Here is a 19225-nt window from a genome sequence, read left to right as displayed (position 1 = left end):
AATTTACTCCTGACAAGGCTCAAGCAGACACTGCAGTTTGTCAAAGAATTGCCAGCCATTTTGTGTCAGCCATACATCCAAAATGACCCCATTTTAGATGTATGTCTGACACAAAATGGCTGACAGATTTGTATGTAACACATTAGCTGTAACAGATATCTTTTGTTTCGGTCCGTCACAGCAGTGAATGCCATGGTGTGGTACAGTCTGTTGCCTGGACCGGGCTATGACCTCTTCTACATCGACCCCCATTCTGGACAGATCAGCACCAACACCCATCTAGACAGAGAGATGTACCAGCAATTCACACTTCGAGGTAATACAAATGATCACACAGCAACTTATAAATGGCGTCTTCTGTTAGTTTTATTGTGGATTTCACTTAACATGTAATGTAACTGGGTGAGTTAGTTGAAAACCACTTTTCATTGTCAGTGGCAGCCTGGTCAAAGGCATACAATTGCAAGGGGACAGGACAACACACACACACACACACACACACACAATAATGTGATGTGATTTAGTGACTACGATTGTGTCCACTTGCAGAATCCCAACACACCTTTAAACCCAAGACAGTGCCAATTCCCATGATCCCCGGTGACTTATCGAACCATATATCACGCTCGTTTGTTCCGTGGTTGGTTTCCTTAATCTCTGGAAAAGTTTCCCGCACCGTGAAAGAACTTGGGAAATGTATACTGTAAGGAACAGTCATGGTCCATTTGGTCAACCATGGCTCCGTTTCCTGGAAAGCTACCATCCTGGAGCTTTTTCGCTCCAACACAAATCCAGTGCACCTGATTCGAATAATTTGCTGATTGATAGGCCGAATCAGGTTAGTTACAGCTGGCGTCGGATTGAAAACTTACTGGCGGTTAGCTCTTTAGGAATACTGTTTGAAGAGATGGGGATGTCAGCCATGGGCTTAATGCTCACCTCCGTTTTCTACTGACACCCACGCATATGCGTATGATTTCCCTCTTGCAGAATGCAAGTTTATTTTTCAATAAGAATGTTCCACCAAAAGAGAGAATCAGTGTGAATTGTAGGGATGTAGGGGTACATATCTCGGGATATCAGCCAGAGTGTGGAATTCTAGCTCCATTTGAAAGCCCCACCGTGCGATACATGGAGACAGTTTTCTCGCACTGCCGGCCTCTCATTTAGGTCACTGCTTGGCTTGTCACATCTGTTTCCACCATAGGGCTTAATAAAATATCTTGAATATTTTCGACACTACTTCTTTCACCTTTTCCCTCTTCCCCTCATTCTCTGCCGTGCTCTCTCTCCCTCTCTTTCTCTCTCTCTCCTGCGCTCACATCTTTCACTCCTGCTTACCCACCCTCACACAGCCTCCCCCTTCTGACTCTGCTCTCTGTCTTGTTGTACAGTTCACAGCCATAATGAACTTGAGGTCTACCCATTTTATGAAAGCGACATTATTCACCAGACTGATGTAGAGGCCAGGCGAAATGTTCTTACTGTGCGTCCCGAATACCTGACTATTCTCATTCACGCAGTGCGCGGAAAGTAGTGCTAAATAGGTGCCATTTGGGAGTCAATCTCAGCTCTGGGGGTTGGGAGTGTGTTCCACCATCGGTTTGCTGTTTTTTTTTCACTTCTACGTGTGTGCCCCAAAATGCACGCTAAAACTAGTGCACTACATATTGAATATAGGTTGCCATTTGTGGCACATATTGGCCTAAGGTCATTTTTGTGCACGCCTTACACAAATACAATTATATCTAAAATATGCAATAATATTTTGTGATAAACTGCTTTCAGATGTGCACATGGCGATATTTGTACAGTTCGAAATTGAGTATGTTGAATAATTAAATCTACTAAGGAAATATAATTACAGGAAAGCAGAGATGTATTCAAGCCTTGCCAGAATCGACCCAGTGATGATTGTGAAATGGCAAGGGACGACAGGCCAATTTTCCACTAGTAGAGTCAGATGAAGTTGGTGAAGGGGGGTTCATATCAGCAGAAAGTATTGTGGGCAGTATAGGATGTTGATGGAATTTAGAAGCAAGCATTGAAAAAAGTCTGACTTCAGCTATGACTTAGGAAGGACTATTTTAATAACTTGTTTATCTGTTAAAGGTGCATGGGATTTTTTATTTTAGTTAATGTCCATTCTGTATCTACAGTAATTGAGATATTATGTTTCACAGTATTTCTTACCCACCAGTGTTGTGACTGGCTGTGAAATGTGCCTATTGATATCTAGTCCCCCTTGGGGAGGAGATAGCGTGACTGGCTTGGGGTTGTCAAAATGTATACACTGTTTTGACTGTGTGGCAGAAGCAAGCAGCCATTGTAGAAATCACTGGCATTTCCTGGTTCCAAAAAATCTACACATTGCACTCAATTTGTCTTCATTTGAAGAAACATGAACTAAATCGGTGTCGGGTATCATTTTACATCTAAATCATTTTAAAATATATTTTCTTTGAACAATTTTTATGGAACACAAAACTTGAATTTTCACAAAGAAAAAGAACATTTTAAAGAAAAACTAAAATAAAAATAGGAATTAAAGAAATAAAATGTGAACCAAAAAAACAAAACAGAAGTAAAGTTAAGCATGTCTTTCCTTATATATCATTCATAGGAAGAGAGAATTCATACTTAATTCAATCATACCTTTAAAATCTGTAATGAAGAAAATTGACAAATTAAATTTGTAAATGTTTTTTAAAAATCAGGTAAGAGCATTTGCCAGTGACATTACAAATGCATGCTCACCTGTTGGGTGAATTTTTGTTTTTATGTAATTATTGCAAAATATATTATGAGCTGGTAAAAAAAATTTTTCATCTACCTGTCTGTGGCTTGTGAACATACCAAAAAATCATTTCCAGCCCAACTTGGCTCTCTTGCTCCCATGGGAACCCTAAAAGGAAACCCTGGCTCCAACCTGTTCAACTGTGTTAGTTCAACATAAAGTTTAGGGCTGGTGACACACATTTTTTCCTATTCTCACTGGCCTGTAACTATTCACAGCTATCTTATAAACAATAATTTTTTTCAAGCTAGGCTTTACTTACTGTCATACCAATTCATACCAAACATTTAGGAATTTAATTGATACAAATATTTTATTGTGGGTTCAATAAATTCCCATTACTTTCCCAGAATTCCATGTTTTTACCAGACCTCCTGGTAGGTTACCATACCCTTTCTGATTGTGGGAATCTTTAAGTTGCACTTTATGGAAAACCTAGGATTTTAGCGTTCTGTGGTTCTGCAACATTCTTCACACAGAACTAAGCATTCCTCTCCTCCCTGGTCCCACCTCCTGCCTCATTCCACCCTTCCAGTACAGGCCCGCGACAGTGGCATCCAGCCTCTCTCCAGCACGGCGACGGTCCTGTGCTCGGTGCTAGACGACAATGACAATGTCCCTGAGTTCATGCAGGCATCCTTTCAGCTCAGCCTACCAGAGAACCTACCCCCTGGGGTCATTCACACTGCCCAGGCCTCAGACCCAGACCACGGAGTCAATGGCACCGTAACCTACTCCATAAAGGGTGACTTTTATATAAAGCTATTAAAAATAATTCCAAACAGAAACAAATCTATGCTGTGTGCACTGACTTACATTCCTTAGTTGTCCTGTCGACTGTAGGTGAGGACTACGATGGCCGTTTCACCATCCACCCCACCACGGGCGTGGTCAGCACCACTCAGGAATTAGACCGTGAGGAACGGCCCAGCTACAACCTTTGCATCCAGGCAAGTGATGGCGGCCAACCTACCCCCCTCAGCTCGTCCACCACGCTGCTGGTGCTCCTGCTGGACCAGAACGACAACAGCCCCTCGTTCAGCCGCAAGAGCTACCGTGCCTCCCTGGTTGAAGGGCTCCCTGCAGGGTCTGAGGTGCTGCGCCTGGAGGCCTGTGACGTAGACGAGGGGCCCAATGGTGAGGTGACCTTTTCCCTGGCCAAGGACCATCTGGGGGTTTTCTTGGTAGAGCCCACCACAGGCGTGGTGCGTAACACCCGGCCGTTGGACAGGGAGACCAGGGCTCAGTACACCTTCAAGGCCGTGGCTACCGACGGTTGCACCAGGGGTCCACGCAGCTCCGTCACCACAGTGACCGTGCAGGTGGATGACGTCAACGACAACTCGCCCGTCTGCACGGAGAACCCACTTGTCGGCTGGGTCGCCGCGGGCACAACCCCAAAAACAACTGTTGCCACCGTTGGAGCGTCAGACGGTGATCGCGGCGAAAATGGGACCGTCTGGTTTAGCTTAGCGGGAAACGAGACACTTTTCACCATCAGTGTAAAATCGGGAGAAATACAGTTGAACGGGTCCATAAGTCCAGGTTTTTCAGGTGCTAAGCTCCAGGTGTTGGCTACAGACCTTGGTACACCAGCTCTTACCTCTACCTGCCTAGTCTTCATTCAACTGAAGGGAGAGGACGAGCCACTGCAGTTCACAGAGACAGTATATGAAGCAGCTGTGGCAGAGAACAGCCAAACTGGTATGGAGGATCTGCTCTTTTATCAGTATAATAACATTATTCAAGTGCACAAGTTCCAGGTGGTCCCTAATAATCTCTCTTATTGTGTGCATTCGTGTGTTCACTCCTACCCACGTATTTAAATGAATTGGATTGGTATGGGATGGGCTAGTTTTATGTATCAATATTTGCTTTTAAATCCATGAAATTGCATACTTTTAGAGAAAGGATACATTTTTTGGGATCCATCCCATTTGAATTTGATCGAGGGCTGAAGGCCCTTGAAACTAATGACTCAAAACAACTGTAGTGTGGTTTTCACATGTATTTGGTCACTAGTTTTTACCACCAAAACCATGCAGCATATGACCTAGATGTAATTGTGACGCTCGCTGCCTGCTCACTCCCTCACCAGACAACCAGACCACGCCTCCATCACCGGAATTCTGAACACCTGTTGGCGATTGCACTTGTCATGTTCACCTGTATATATATTCGTTCTGAAGTATTGTTAGTTCTTGCTACTCTACTGAACTTTTTTTCCCTGATTCTTAAGGTTTCGATTATCTAACAATTACAATCTTAACTCCCCTTGACTACGTTCTCCAACCTACTCCTCTTGTGCCTTTGCCTGTTTACCTGGTTTAGACTTCCACCTGTATTCTGACTACCCCACTTGGATTCTGCTTTTGTACCGTTGCCTTCATTAAAATCTGTGCTCTGCACTTGAATCCACTCCCATTACAGTAATATTTTTCACTGGATATTTGTTTTTTTATTTGCTTGCCCGTCCAGGCTCATGGGTGGGAAACGTGGTTGCTCACGACCGGACTGACGGCAAACGGCAAATCGAATACAGCATCTTCAACAGTGACGAGAACAGTGTATTCGCGATCAACCAACACACAGGTATGAACTGAAAGTTTTCCACTGGAATTACAGCCCATTCACATCCTGCTTAAAAACCACCAGTCTTCAATTCATAACCAAAAAAATAATTAAATTCCCCTCCAGCCTCTGTAGAACCTAATTAATCAGGTGGTCCAGGTGTCCGGGAGGAGTGGGGGGGTGACTTTTGTGTGAACAATCCAGTTTTGAAAATGTCAAAAACTTTAATTGATGCATTTGTTATGTAAAAGCATTTTGCTATTTTGCTAAAAAAATATTTCCCTCCATAATTATCAGGACTGAAGCATGTTTTGTACACTAATGTAAATTATTTTTCTGAGAAAAAGTATTTTTGTGAAGAAGGGTTACTATGTATAAAAAGTGTTGTCAATTCATAATGGTGAAATACATTTATATTATTAATGTTTTCCATTTCTAACAGAGCTAAAATAATTACAAAAATGCCAATAGTTATTTTTTGTGCCCCAAAGTGTGTATACTTTCACAGTATAGCTGCAATATAGTTTTTCAACTGGAACATTTATAAACATTGCTGGAGTGGGATTTCATTCCTCACTCCAGGCGATGAATAGTTTCTAATTTCCCCACCAATGGTTATCATTAAAACTAGAAGCAAGGAGGCTGATCCTACATCTTTACGTAGGGGAAATTCAGGCACCACATTAGCTCAAACCACATGGTCTGCATCCCAAAGACCAAAAGTAGAGCACTTATCTGCATCTCTGGTCAAAAGCTGCGCACTTTAAAGGGTGCGGGGTACAATTTAGGATGCGTATATCAGTTTAGATGCCAGTGCGCAGGTTGGCAATTGCCAGCGAGCATTCTTCTTAATTGCCTGCAGCAGGAACTCCTGTTTGTTGTTTGGGTAGTTTTCGAAGCCAGACACACTGAGCCCAGAATATTTACCCATCCAACCTCCACCTATTCTTCTATCGATCGGTTTTCTGCACATCAGTCCATACTAATAGCCCAGGATCCCTCTCCCAAACAGTACTTCATTCCTTTCGGTTTCCAATTACTCAGCTAGAATCATTCGATTGCCTCGGACCATCCCTCTCCCCCGTATCTCGTTATCTTTAACTTTTTCTCTCAACAACTCGCTCTCTCCATCCTCTCCCCCTCTTCCTGTCTCTCTCATTCTTTCCCCCTCCCTGGATGATTCAATGCATTGTCTAATGCAGCAGTTGAAATGTTTTCCACCCATACCCCGCGATGTACCAAATAGCACCCTATTCCCTTATGTAGTGCACTACTTTCAACCAGGCCTCCATGATCTACTACATAATGTAGGGAGCAGGGTGCCATTTGGAACATAGGAACAGACTTCTCTGTGGAATACAGACTGAAAGACGTCAGAGGCCTTAGCCAGCATGGATTCATTATGGCCTAAACTTTCTGTGTGTCTGAGTGTGTGCATGCGCGATTTCTGAACGTTTTCATGTGTTTTGGATGTAAAACTGTAAATATATAAATTATCACGTACTAGGACATGCATAACAAATGAGCACACATGCATGTAAATATACTCCTGAATATTGTAGTGCTGCATGAATCTGTTATTTAGATAGAATCTTCTTTCAAAGCATAGTTACAAAAAAAGCCTTTGGTAATACTTTATTTTGAGGGTTCCGAAAGTGTATTATCAGTAAATGTTATCAGTAACATTTGAACTATTTACTAACCCTAACCCCATCCCTAACCTTTATTCTAATTCTAACCCAAACTTTAGAAAGCAGTTTGCTTATCAATAGTTTGTTCAAAGTTTGTTGATAGCATTACATCTATAGAACATCTACAGATGGAAATTGGGATTCTCAACATAGTAGTAGTAACCAAGCATGTTTTGATATCCATAGCGACATAAATGAGCCATTAGTTATTTAATTGTCTTGCTCAATGATAGAACAACTGATTTTTCACTTTGCCAGCTCTGGGATTTAATCTATCCTCCTTTCAGTTACTGTTCACATGCTGTAACCACTAGGCAATCTGCCTTCCTAGCTACTCTCTTCTCTAAACTTTCTTACACATCCAGTAATTATACTCTCTTTCCCCTTCCTCTCTCACAGGTGACATCACAGTGAGGGACCAGGCCAGTCTGGACTATGAGGCCAACCAGAAGGTGAAACTCCTGGTGCTAGCCAATGGTGGCCCCTGGCACATGACCTACTGCCAGGTCACAGTCACACTACAGGATGTCAACGACAATGCGCCAACCTTTGATCAGAGCTACTACCGCACGGCCGTGTGGGAGGGTCAGGTGCACAACACCTATGTCATGCAAGTACGTGTTGGAGCAGTTAGGCGTTAGAGTTTTGTCAAACACTTAGTCATTGTTAAAAGTTACTTGCTAGTCTGTCAGGTAAAAACTGAAACAAGACTTTAAATTAAATTAACTTGTTTCAATTGAAAATGCAGGAAATGGGCTTTAACATTTTTGAGAAGTATGTTGATAATGATTATTAATAATAACTAGGGCTGTGAAAGTTAACACGTATGATTAATTAAAACACCTTAACGCTATTAATTGTTTTTGTCACCATTAAGGCATTTTTCTTTGTTTTCAACAGAGTATGGTTAATTTCCACAATACTGAAAAAAGACAGTAGCTTTCACATTCCTGTCATGAATTGTGTTTACTTGTCACTTGTCTGTAAATCCTGCCTAACAACTCGTTACCTACTTGTGCATTAGAATACAGTCTGCACTGTTCCAAGTTGTTGGAAATTGGAATAGCCTATCTATGAGAACAGCAGTGCCTCAGAAAAGTATAGCTGTGATTCAGCAGGTACAGTGGGGAGAACAAATATTTGATACACTGCAGGTTTTCCTACTTACAAAGCGTGTAAAGGTCTGTAATCATAGGTACACTTCAACTATGAGAGATGGAATCTAAAACAAAAATCCAGAAAATCACATTGTATGATTTTAAAATAATTAATTTGCATTTTATTGCATTACATATGTATTTGATCACCTACCAACCAGTAAGAATTCCGGCTCTCACAGACCTGTTAGTTTTTCTTTAAGAAGCCCTCCTGTTCTCCACTCATTACCTGTATTAACTGCACCTGTTTGAACTTGTTAACTGTATAAAAGACACCTGTCCACACAATCAAACAGACTCCAACCTCTCCACAATGACCAAGGCCAGAGAGCTATGTGAGGACATCAGGGATAAAATTGGAGACCTGCACAAGGCTAGGATGGGCTACAGGACAATAGGCAAGCAGCTTGGTGAGAAGGCAACAACTGTTGGCGCAATTATCAGAAAATGGAAGAAGTTCAAGATGACGGTCCATCTCCCTCTGTCTGGGGCTCCATGCAAGATCTCACCTCGTGGGGCATCAATGATCATGAGGAAGGTGAGGGATCAGCCCAGAACTACACGGCAGGACCTGGTCAATGACCTGAAGAGAGCTGGGACCACAGTCTCAAAGAAAACCATTAGTAACACTCCGTCTGAAGTTTGCCAATGACCATCTGGATGATCCAGAAGAGGAATGGGAGAAGGTCATGAGGTCTGATGAGACAAAAATAGAGCTTTTTGGTCTAAACTCCACTAGCCGTGTTTGGAGGAAGAAGAAGGATGAGTACAACCCCAAGAACATCCCAACCGGGAAGCATGGAGGTGGAAACATCATTCTTTGGGGATGCTTTTCTGCAAAGGGGACAGGACGACCTCACCGTATTGAGGATGGATGGTTGTGGCTGGGTCTTCCAGCATGACAACGACCCGAAACACACAGCCAGGGCAACTAAGGAGTGGCTCCGTAAGAAGCATCTCAAGGTCCCGGAGTGGCCTAGCCAATCTCCAGACCTGAACCTAATAGAAAATATTTGGAGGGAGCTGAAAGTCTGTATTGCCCAGCAACAGCCCCAAAAACCTGAAGGATCTGGAGAAGGTCTGTATGGAGGAGTGGGCCAAAATCCCTGCTGCAGTGTGTGCTAACCTGGTAAAGAACTACAGGAAACGTATGATCCCTGTAATTGCAAACAAAGGTTTCTGTACCAAATATTAAGTTCTGCTTTTCTGATGTATCAAATACTTATGTCATGCAATAAAATGCAAATTAATTACTTAAAAATCAAATCATGGATTTTTGTTTTAGATTCCGTCACTCACAGTTGAAGAGTACCTATGATAAAAATTACAGACTTCTACATGCTTTCTACGTGGGAAAACCTGCAAAAGCGGCAGTGTATCCAATACTTGTTCTCCCCACTGAATGTACCTAGCTAACTACTTTGCTAGCGAGTACAGGGTAGCTAGCTAGGTACTAGTGCTAACACTACACACCCACTAACAAATACACTCTAGCTAACTAATGAGTTTATATATTTTTGCGGGATTATAACAATCCTCCATAATTCCATGACCACCACAACCTTGTCTGAATTTACTTAAATGTTTTTTTTACATTTGACACAATATATGCTATGTTTATGTTAGATGTTGGTTATATAGCTATAGCTTATAAGTCTTTATATTGCCTTTCTCCTTCCATTGTAGGTGTTTGCCTCTGATGCGGACAGTGGTACGAATGGTCTGATTGAATACTCCATACTGTCCGGTAACCAGAATGAGGCATTCATTATCGATTCAGTGCGTGGGATCCTTGCCACCAACACTGTTCTGGACAGAGAAATCACATCTTTTTACAAGTATACAAACTTACATTATGCTTAATCCTACCAAAGAGATTTCATTTGCTATGGCAATATAGTAATGAAAGATGCATGCTCCTTAATGCTTTTCTGTGGCTGCAGGTCTTTGAAAATATAGTCTTGTAGCGCCATATTGTCAAATCACTTTATTTTTATTTCAGCCCATCTTATTTGTGACCCTTTTTATAGTTTTTTTAAACATTAAAACAAGACCTGTTAAGGTGCATAGTCAGCTTATTACATACATCTGAGAGTTACCTCTGTACAGTACATGCACATTTTATGCTCATAGACTACTGATACCTGCATATATCATTACTGAGCCAAGAATGACATCTGGTGTTTGGCAGTGCTGCTCATAGCTGTAGAAAATAGATTAGATTACACTTCATTTTATTGTAATTGAACAGTACGAGTACAGTACAACGAAATACACTTAGCATCTAACCAGAGGTGCAAATATTGCCTTAAACTCATAACTTAATACTGTCTCTTTGCAGCTAGGGTTTGAAACATGTTGACATATTGTCTGGTATTAATGTGTGATTTTCTGTGGTGGTGGTGATGCTCCCAGACTGGTACTGCAGGCATCAGACAGGGGGAGCCCTCCTCTCAGCAGCACTGCCACAGTCCGGGTCCAGGTAGTGGATGTCAACGACAACAGCCCAGCCATCCCCCCCATGGAGCCTGTGGTCGTAGCAGAGAGTAAGACACTTTCTTCTGTAACTAGCCACCTCATTCCGATTATAGTGGAAATATTCAACCAGGGCCTATAGACTCTGTGCACCAGCGTAGTGAGGAACTTCCGCTTTTGGCTAGAAGTCTGCATTGCAGTTTCCGGTTTACTTACTAATACTCATCCGCATTAGTAAACACCTAAACTCACAACAAGATGAGTGATGCTGTTGTACGGAAAAAAAAAGAAATATAATGTACGTGACTCATTTAAGTTTCAAGGTACAAGTGGGGCATCATTTTAATCAGGAGAATGTCCTCTTTTTAATAAAATATGGCTTGCGCCATTCAATGACTTCAAACGCTAGACTAGAAATAGTCAGAAAATGCGATTATTTTTTTTTATATACTTATATACTTGCGCCATTCAATGACTTCAAACGCTAGACTAGAAATAGTCAGAAAAGGCGATTATTATATCTTTTTTTCATATACTTCCACGTAACGCAGGTTTAAGCGCAATTAATACCATATAGGACCAGATGTTTACTTCCTATGCCAGTTGTTATTTTTCAGTTTCGTTGTGAAATGAGGTTACAGTAGTAAAATAAAAGAGGAGACCTGTTTTGGTGCTTTTTTGAGGCTATGGAATTTTAAGCTTCATTCAGGTTAGAAGAGGCTTAACAAAGGTTTGTTTCAAATCACTTGCTATGGGGACGCGCTAGCGTTCCAACTCAGCCAGCGTTCTTTTACCGTTGAGGCTAGGATGAATTTTTATGCGTTCTATTGTCCTGCCTAATACTACACTAAAAAGGAACATGTCGCTAACTAGCTTAGCCGATAGCCGGCCGGCACACCACAGTGAACTACTTACCCTCGTAGTTGTGCAGATAACTCGATATGTAGAGTTTGAATCCCTTGTTCCACTTGCTTGTTGGAGCAGGGGACCAGGCATCAACAATTCGATGGACATTATTATTTTAGGCAGGCCTTGGAGACATCTACTAAAAACTGAAAATTTGGGCGACGCGGGTGATCGCCTTAAGTAAACCGGAAAATGATATGCCGACATCTGGCTAAAGCGGAGGTTCGTCCATATGCTTGTGCACAGAGCCTATAGGAGTCAATGTTTTTTGGTTTCCATTTTCCGATCAAATGTTTCATTGATTTCATAAAACCTGTCATCTTAACAGGTCAGTGCGGTCAGGAAGCTTTGTTGCTGGTGATGTTTTGTTCTGTTCTAAAGACAGGGACAAAGGCTAGTATTTCTTGATTTAGAGGGCTTACAATTTGAGATGATTAATATGTATCAAAATAATGCTAGGGATGAAGTTGGACACGATTGCTCACACCCAATTCTAGTAAGCCATTATCTCTAAATATTTAAACTTTTGATACATAACATATATAAACAGAATACATAAGGTATTAACCACTAAATGCTTACTTGCCCTTTACAACAAGCAGTGTGAGATTGACTAGGTGAAGTGTTTGATACTACTGTAAGTACGTCACTCACATGTTGCTGGTTACCAGACCTCCCAGCTGGCTACACGGTGACCCAGGTCCGCGCGAACGACGTGGACCTTACATCCACAGTCACATACAGCTTTTCGGACAACACCAGCTCCGACGGGAGCTTCGCCATCGACCGCTACACAGGCGTGGTGACCCTGAAACGAACGCTAGACCACGAAGAGCAGGTGGAACACAGGCTGACAGTGTGGGCCTCTGACTCCCTTCACGTTGCCACTGCCGATGTCGTGGTGCAGGTGCTGGATGTCAACGACAATGCGCCCGTCTTCTCCCAGGACTCCTACCAGGTGACTAGCGCTGGTCCATGTAACATTCTATTTATGACTGATTAATAATGAGAGCTACTCACCAAGGCGATGGGGTTATGTCAAGCTGGTCGAAGTATATTTTGTTCACACGACTCGCAATTGGACTCGTTCAATCTTTAGTGATGTCCTCTGACTCAAAGTTCTCCATGAGATGGTTAGAGGTGTTTCCTGTTAATGAAATGTTTTGTTTGGACCCCCAGGTGGAGCTTCCAGAGCTTTCCCCTGCCAACATGTTGATCCTGACTGTATCTGCCACAGACAGGGACGCTGGACACAATGGCAAACTCAGCTACAGACTCCTATCATCTCCTCTACATGGCTTCTACATCCACCCGGACAATGGTAAGAATTCTTCAATCTGTCTACCAATTAGAGGATTGGTAATTTCAGGAATATTTGTAAATACATTTCGCTCATGAGCATTTCAACAATATAGTAAATTCACCTATTTACTTTATTGAGTGGACAGAGAGAATGGCCAAGTTTAAGGCATTGAAGAAGAATGTGTCACACTTCGATTAGTGAAGGCCATGTAAATGTTTTTCTTCATTACCGGAAATGTCAGTAAAGAAAATCCTCCCAACAATGCCCATCGTTCAAGAAAAAAGTCAGACAAAACTCCAGTGATTGATAGATTTAGCTGCCACTAGGCCTCAAAACAATAGGGCTAAACCTCATGGGATAATACAAAATGTGCTCCTTTCAGTTCCTACGATTCAGCTTGTCAAACGTAAAGCCCTTTCTTTTTTTTCCTTTCTTTTTTTACAGGTTTATATCTTTAGACTGTCTGACAGCATAGTTTCCTTTCTCATCTTTTACATTCCCAATCCAATTATTTTGGCATGCTCTTTGCCAATATAACTTGTGTGTCATAGGGGGCTCTACACATCAAGGGATATCCAGAGTGTCAGTAGCCTCTGTCTCTCCATCCATCAATACTTTGTCTTTCTAAGGGCATGGATGAGTGAATGAGTGCAGGGAAGCGAGAGAAAAAAGAGATGATGACCGTAAATGTGAAAGACAGGTGATGAGGTCACTGATATAATGGTCTGCTAAGGAGCCGGGTCTCTCCTGCTAGCTCAATGTTTCAAGATGTCCGGGTAAGCCGGCGCCCTCCCCGACTTGATGAGTGAAGAAGATGAATTGAATGAGCCGAAGCTAACTCAGAAACCACAACATTCTCAAAGCTGTCTGTTGCATTTTTTTTGCTTCCAGCCAAGCAAGATTTGTTACAGGCTCTTGTTGCTTTGGAGGGCCACTGACTTTAGTATGTGTTCTCCTTGTTTTATTGTGCAACCAAAAAATGGGTGAAGTGAAATTTGGACAGGCATCAATATTTGAATTAAGCCTCTCAGAACCATGTCTTAATCTTAATTTGAACCAGATACACAATACTTTCTCCTTATGCATTTACTCCAGTTTCTATATGTTTCACTGGTTGGCAAGTTGTTTTTGATTCTCTGTAATGAAAAAGACAAAACGGTTTTCAATCTCTATTTCCTTTCTTCACATCAGTAAACATAATTTGGTAGTTTAACATTTTTAAATGAAACTTCAGCAACAAGCCCACAAAACCTCTGTTTAAAGGATTATTGCCACGATACAGAATTTGGTTTTCAGTAAAATGACAGCCCTACACCTCTGTTTTTTATTATGCTGAAAAATGGGTCTGTATAAATGTGTCTGTATAAACCACTCTAAGATCATAGACTCAGTGATTGATTCAACTCATCAGGTATTGAGTGATTTTGTTCTACTGCATTTGCGGCTACCCCGTTCTCCCTTTTAAAATAGTTTTAATCTCCGGGGGCTTTCCTGGATGAATAGGCATTCCACTAGCATTGATCTATTTTTATAGGCTGTTCTTTACCGTAAAAATGAGAGCTTTAATTATGCCCTGCACTACAGCTATTTCATTGTGGCCTCAAATTCTTGTTGCGGCTTACCAACACTGTCCAGGGGTCCCGAAGATGACTTCACAAATTGGCTCAGCACTGTTCTGCACTTCAAACTCCTTTTAATAGTGGAGTTGCTATGATGAGGCAACGCGCCTCATGATTGTGAATTGGGCATCTCAAACTGTCCTGCCATGGCAGCTGTTGTCTGTCTGTTGAACAACTGAAAGGCACCCTTATTGTCCTAACATTAGACTATGACAAAATAGGTATTAACTTTAAATTTGTATAGCACTTTTAATTAAGCTGAATAAAGCCCAAAAAAATACTCAGAACTTTTAGTAGGTTGAAAAGTAGTAAGACTGCAATAGATAACTCCAAACCCATTTCTCTTTCAGGTTCAGTGTTCACAAACAAGCCCCTGAAGTACGTCACCAACAGTAACGTGATCCAGCTCGTGGTGGAGGCCAGAGACGGGGGTGACCCCCTTCTCTCCACGGTCACTTCAGTGGATATCCTAGTCCTGGATGCCAACGACCACATCCCCCTTTTCCAGCACAACACCTACACGGTCAACCCTTCCGAAGATACACCAGTGGGCACCACATTGCTGACCCTCTGGGCCGAGGACCTAGACTCGGCACCCGAAAACACACGTCTGGATTTTGAAATTGTGAGTGGCAATGAGAACAGAAGGTTTTGTATAGAAGTAGGAGCGGTCCAAACAGAGAGCCAGTTGAGAACCAAGGGGAGTCTAGTTTTGTGCCAGCCATTGGACCGTGAGACCACAGAGAGCTACACATTGACCATGACTGTTTCTGACTGCGGCTTGCCCCCATTTAACAGCTCGGCGGTTGTGGTGGTCACAGTAGAGGATGTCAACGATAATGCACCAGATTTTGTAAATGCAGAGTACCACGCTCAGGTCAGTGAGAACAGCCCAATTGGCACACAACTACTGCAGGTACTTGCCCAGGACCCTGACCATGGAACCAGTGGTCTGGTCTGGTATGACATTATCTCAGGGAACAGCAAGGGTCACCTCAGGCTTGACACTCACACCGGTATCCTGGAAGTCAATCAAAGTCTTGATTACGAAGAAGACTCCCAATACACACTTACCATACAGGCTTCCGATGGGGGCAAACAAGGAAATCGCAAGGTGACCTTCACTGTAGTCTTTGTCACTATTTTGGACGAGAACGACAACTCGCCCTACTTCATTTTCCCAGTGGTCAACTGCTCTGTACAGGAGAACCTGCCAGCCTTTACCTTGACTTGTTCAGTATACGCTGTAGACCAAGACTCTGGATACTATGGCCAGCTTACCTACTCCATACTGTCATCCTGCTTCATGGATTATGGCAGCGGTAGTCCTGACAGGAAAGAGGCCTTTGCAATCGACCCTCTCACAGGGGATATCCACACTCGGCAAACCTTTGATTTTGAGCGGGAGAGTGAATACTGTTTTGTGGTGGAAGCCAGAGATAAAGGTGAGCAGGCTGCCACTGTGAGGGTCCAGGTGGCCATCGAAGGGATGGATGAGTTCAGTCCTGTGTTCACCCAGAGACAGTACCGTTTTGTCCTCCCCACAAATGTCAAGGTTGGACAGATGGTCGGCCACGTTATGGCTATGGACCATGATGGAGGCCTGGATGGTGTGGTGGAGTATTCCCTAGTCAACCCTTCACCGTTTTTCTCCATCAACAAAACAACGGGTGCTGTGTTTGTCTCAGGCCCAGTGTACCGCAAGAGAAGTAGTTCTTCAAACCAAGATGTGGTTGAGCTCTTGGTGTCTGCCGGCAGTCCCAGAATGGACTCCAGATCTACCACAAGCCTGGTGACGGTCAACATCTCTAATTCAGCTGAAGCTCTGGTCGGTGTGTCCCTCAGCGTCCACACGGTCACCTTGGGCATTTCTCTAGCCATCTTCCTCCTCCTCCTCATCAGCTTTGTAGGCCTCGTCCTTAGGTACAAGACCAAGGAGGCAGCAATCAAGAAGGCAGCTGCCATTGCAGCCAACCTCAACCACGGCACAGGCACGTTTGGCAGGACCAACCGAGGCCAACAGCGCACCAGCATAAACATCGGCTTGCGGGAGCTGAGGGCTCCCATCCCTATGCGAGTGAAGAGGGAGATATCCCTCCCAATTAGGAACTTGGACATTAGAGGCCGAGGCTCGGCGGAAGGTGAAACAGCTGAGGACCAGGAGATCAAGATGATCAACGAATACCCACGCCGCAAGAGGGCCAACTCGGATCAGAGCGAAAGGGTGTCTGACTCCGGTGTGCCTCGTGACTCAGACCAGCTTTCCTGCCATTCAGAGGATGGGGACCCAGGAACAGTCATAACCACTGTTTCCAGCACAGATCTTGCCACCGGTATGCAAAGCTCTGAGAGCCTCTACACCTTTAAAGAGGAGGGAGGGGGCGAGGGGATGCTTCCTCAGGTCAGGATGAGGGACATGGAGGAGAGAATAAGGGGCTATGTCCCCCTTTCGGACCGCCATACTTCTGTGGACGGCTCCCTCAGTTCTCTGGTGTGCCTGGAGGAGCAGCTGCGGGGTAGTTACGGCTGGGACTACCTGCTGGACTGGGAGCCACGCTACCACACATTGGCCTCTGTCTTCACCGATATCAGCCTGTTGCCCGACGAGGAGCTCCAGGGGGGCCATGAGGACCTGGCATCCGAAGCCCGCTGCCTCATGCACCCACCGCCCCTGATCACGGGTGTAGCGCAGCCTGGTATCAGGGCCGTGCCCCCCCGGATGCCACCTCGCAGCATGCACACCCTCACTCGGAGGCCTTCCTACCCCAAATATGCCTACGAACCCCTTGCCCGGAACACAGGACTCACTCCATCCGCCATGACCCCAAGCTTCTCTCCCTCATTGTCAGTGCTCACCTTACGGACTCCCAATGCCTCCCCGGTGGTTTCAGAGACTGGGCTGGGGGTCTTTAGGTTGGATGCCAGCAGCCTTTTGGAGGGAGAAATACCGGTTTAAATCTGCCTGGGGAAAATACATTTATTGACTTTGAAAAATACATTATATTGAATGATAAGGTGCCAAATACTTGCATTAAATGTCTCCTCTTCAGATTTGATCAGGTTATCCCACAATACATTCAATCAGCCATTACCGATGTTAACTGTAGTTAACCTTAGATTACATTAAGTTATCTCCATGTATGGGATTTTCCACCATTTCACAAAAGGAGAGTATAACAGTCAATGATAAATCTTTATTTATTGTTACAAGAGTTCCTGAATTGCATTCTGGGAAGGTTTATAAATAAAAAAGAATGTACAATTATATAATGCAACACAGAAGACCTAAATGTATTTTTTTGTAGTACTTGTGTGCCTGTATGATTAGCATGGCATTGTTAGCCTATGAAAGTGTGACTTTAAATGTTTTACTGGAGTCTCTAAAATGTTGTGATTCATGTAGAACAAATAAAGAATCTAAAATTTGTTTGAAAATCATCACTCAACATAGAGTTCCAAACTACCTCTGGAAGCAACATCAGCCCAAGAACTTGATCAGTTTGGTTCTATACCTCATACATTGAGATTTTGAGTTGTCCAAGCATCTGGTTTTGCAGTGCCTAAGAAAGAACTTGAAAGAAGATGCGCTGTATATCAAGCCAATTACCCAGTACTTGTGTAACCCATAGTAAATAACACCAAGATAAGACCGACAAAAAAACGGACAATAACTTTAGGAACATTTTGATAATTTTTTAGCTTTATTGCCAGTTCAGCTGATGTCATAGGTGTGCACATCATACTCATTAATATATGCATAACACTTTGATGTTGTAATGAACACCGAGACCTGGGGGGTGTGGTTCCAATTGCGGAGACGCAACTGTCGGTTTATTTCAGTACAGAGGAGTAGGCGGTTGACAAAACCGTAGAGTCGGGCCGGTAGGTTCGGTAACCAGGAAGTCCGTCCACGAAGGCAAAGGCACAGGCAGGAAGCGACGAAGCGGAGAAACCAAAAGCAGGCAGGCAGGTCAGGACACCGAGCGATCCGTCCGCGAAGGTGACAGTACCGACAAGGGTAGACGATAGAGGAATCCAGGGACAGGCAGGCAGGTCGGGATACCGGGTAATCAGTCCGTAAGGGCAACGGCACAGGCAGGTTTCAACAGGAGGAGAAACAAGGGAACAGACAGACGGGTAAGGATGCAGGTCTCTAAATCACACTGGAGGACGGGGACGGGAAGAGAGGGAATGGCAGGCAGGGAGTCAAACAGGTGAATGCTACGAGCGATAACGGCTTGGCAAGTCCACTACAAACAATACCTCACGCGGGAGTGAAGACAGAGGACAGGTTAAATAGGGGAGGAAACTGGACACAGGTGTTTAGAATTCTGGAGATTGCGATCTGGATTGCTGGCTGCGTTCAAGTGTATCTGGGAGTGGGAGCGTAACGGTGGTAGGTGAGGAGTGTGGCGGGGAGGAGTTAGACCTTGACTGGTGCGAGGACCTCACAGATGTCACAAAAATAATGGATCATGGCAACTGTCACAAAACAGGGAGGCCAAGATGGCGTCGTGGTAAGAGCGTTCACTATTTCACACGCTCTTGCAACTTTTGAGGGTTAGGTGGTTAACGGAATAACTAATGTTATTGGACTAAGGGAAAACAACTATAACTAGTTCAAATTATATATGGCAACCTTTGAGTAATTTCATGCAAGTCGAATGGGTAAGAAAAATGACACGTCTCACAGAAATCGGTAGACG

At 43.6% G+C, this 19225-nt stretch overlaps 1 protein-coding gene across 1 annotated transcript in view; it reads left to right on the top strand.

Moving 5' to 3' along the window:
* dchs2 (dachsous cadherin-related 2) overlaps positions 1-17890 on the top strand; it is a 57256-nt gene extending 39366 nt beyond the window's left edge. Inside the window, exons 11-20 of the mRNA XM_010899209.3 lie at positions 182-316; positions 3333-3542; positions 3641-4501; positions 5276-5389; positions 7459-7673; positions 9903-10054; positions 10632-10762; positions 12269-12555; positions 12777-12918; positions 14870-17890. Coding sequence (XP_010897511.2) covers positions 182-316; positions 3333-3542; positions 3641-4501; positions 5276-5389; positions 7459-7673; positions 9903-10054; positions 10632-10762; positions 12269-12555; positions 12777-12918; positions 14870-17475 — 4853 coding nt within the window. The 3' untranslated portion in view covers positions 17476-17890. The remainder of the gene's footprint in view (positions 1-181; positions 317-3332; positions 3543-3640; positions 4502-5275; positions 5390-7458; positions 7674-9902; positions 10055-10631; positions 10763-12268; positions 12556-12776; positions 12919-14869) is intronic.
* The last annotated feature ends 1335 nt before the right edge of the window (positions 17891-19225 follow it).

Source organism: Esox lucius, chromosome 25, assembly GCF_011004845.1.
Source record: "Esox lucius isolate fEsoLuc1 chromosome 25, fEsoLuc1.pri, whole genome shotgun sequence".
Classification (NCBI taxonomy): domain Eukaryota; kingdom Metazoa; phylum Chordata; class Actinopteri; order Esociformes; family Esocidae; genus Esox; species Esox lucius.
The sequence above is the reverse complement of the archived record's forward strand: the minus strand, read 5'-3'. Positions and strand labels throughout refer to the sequence as shown.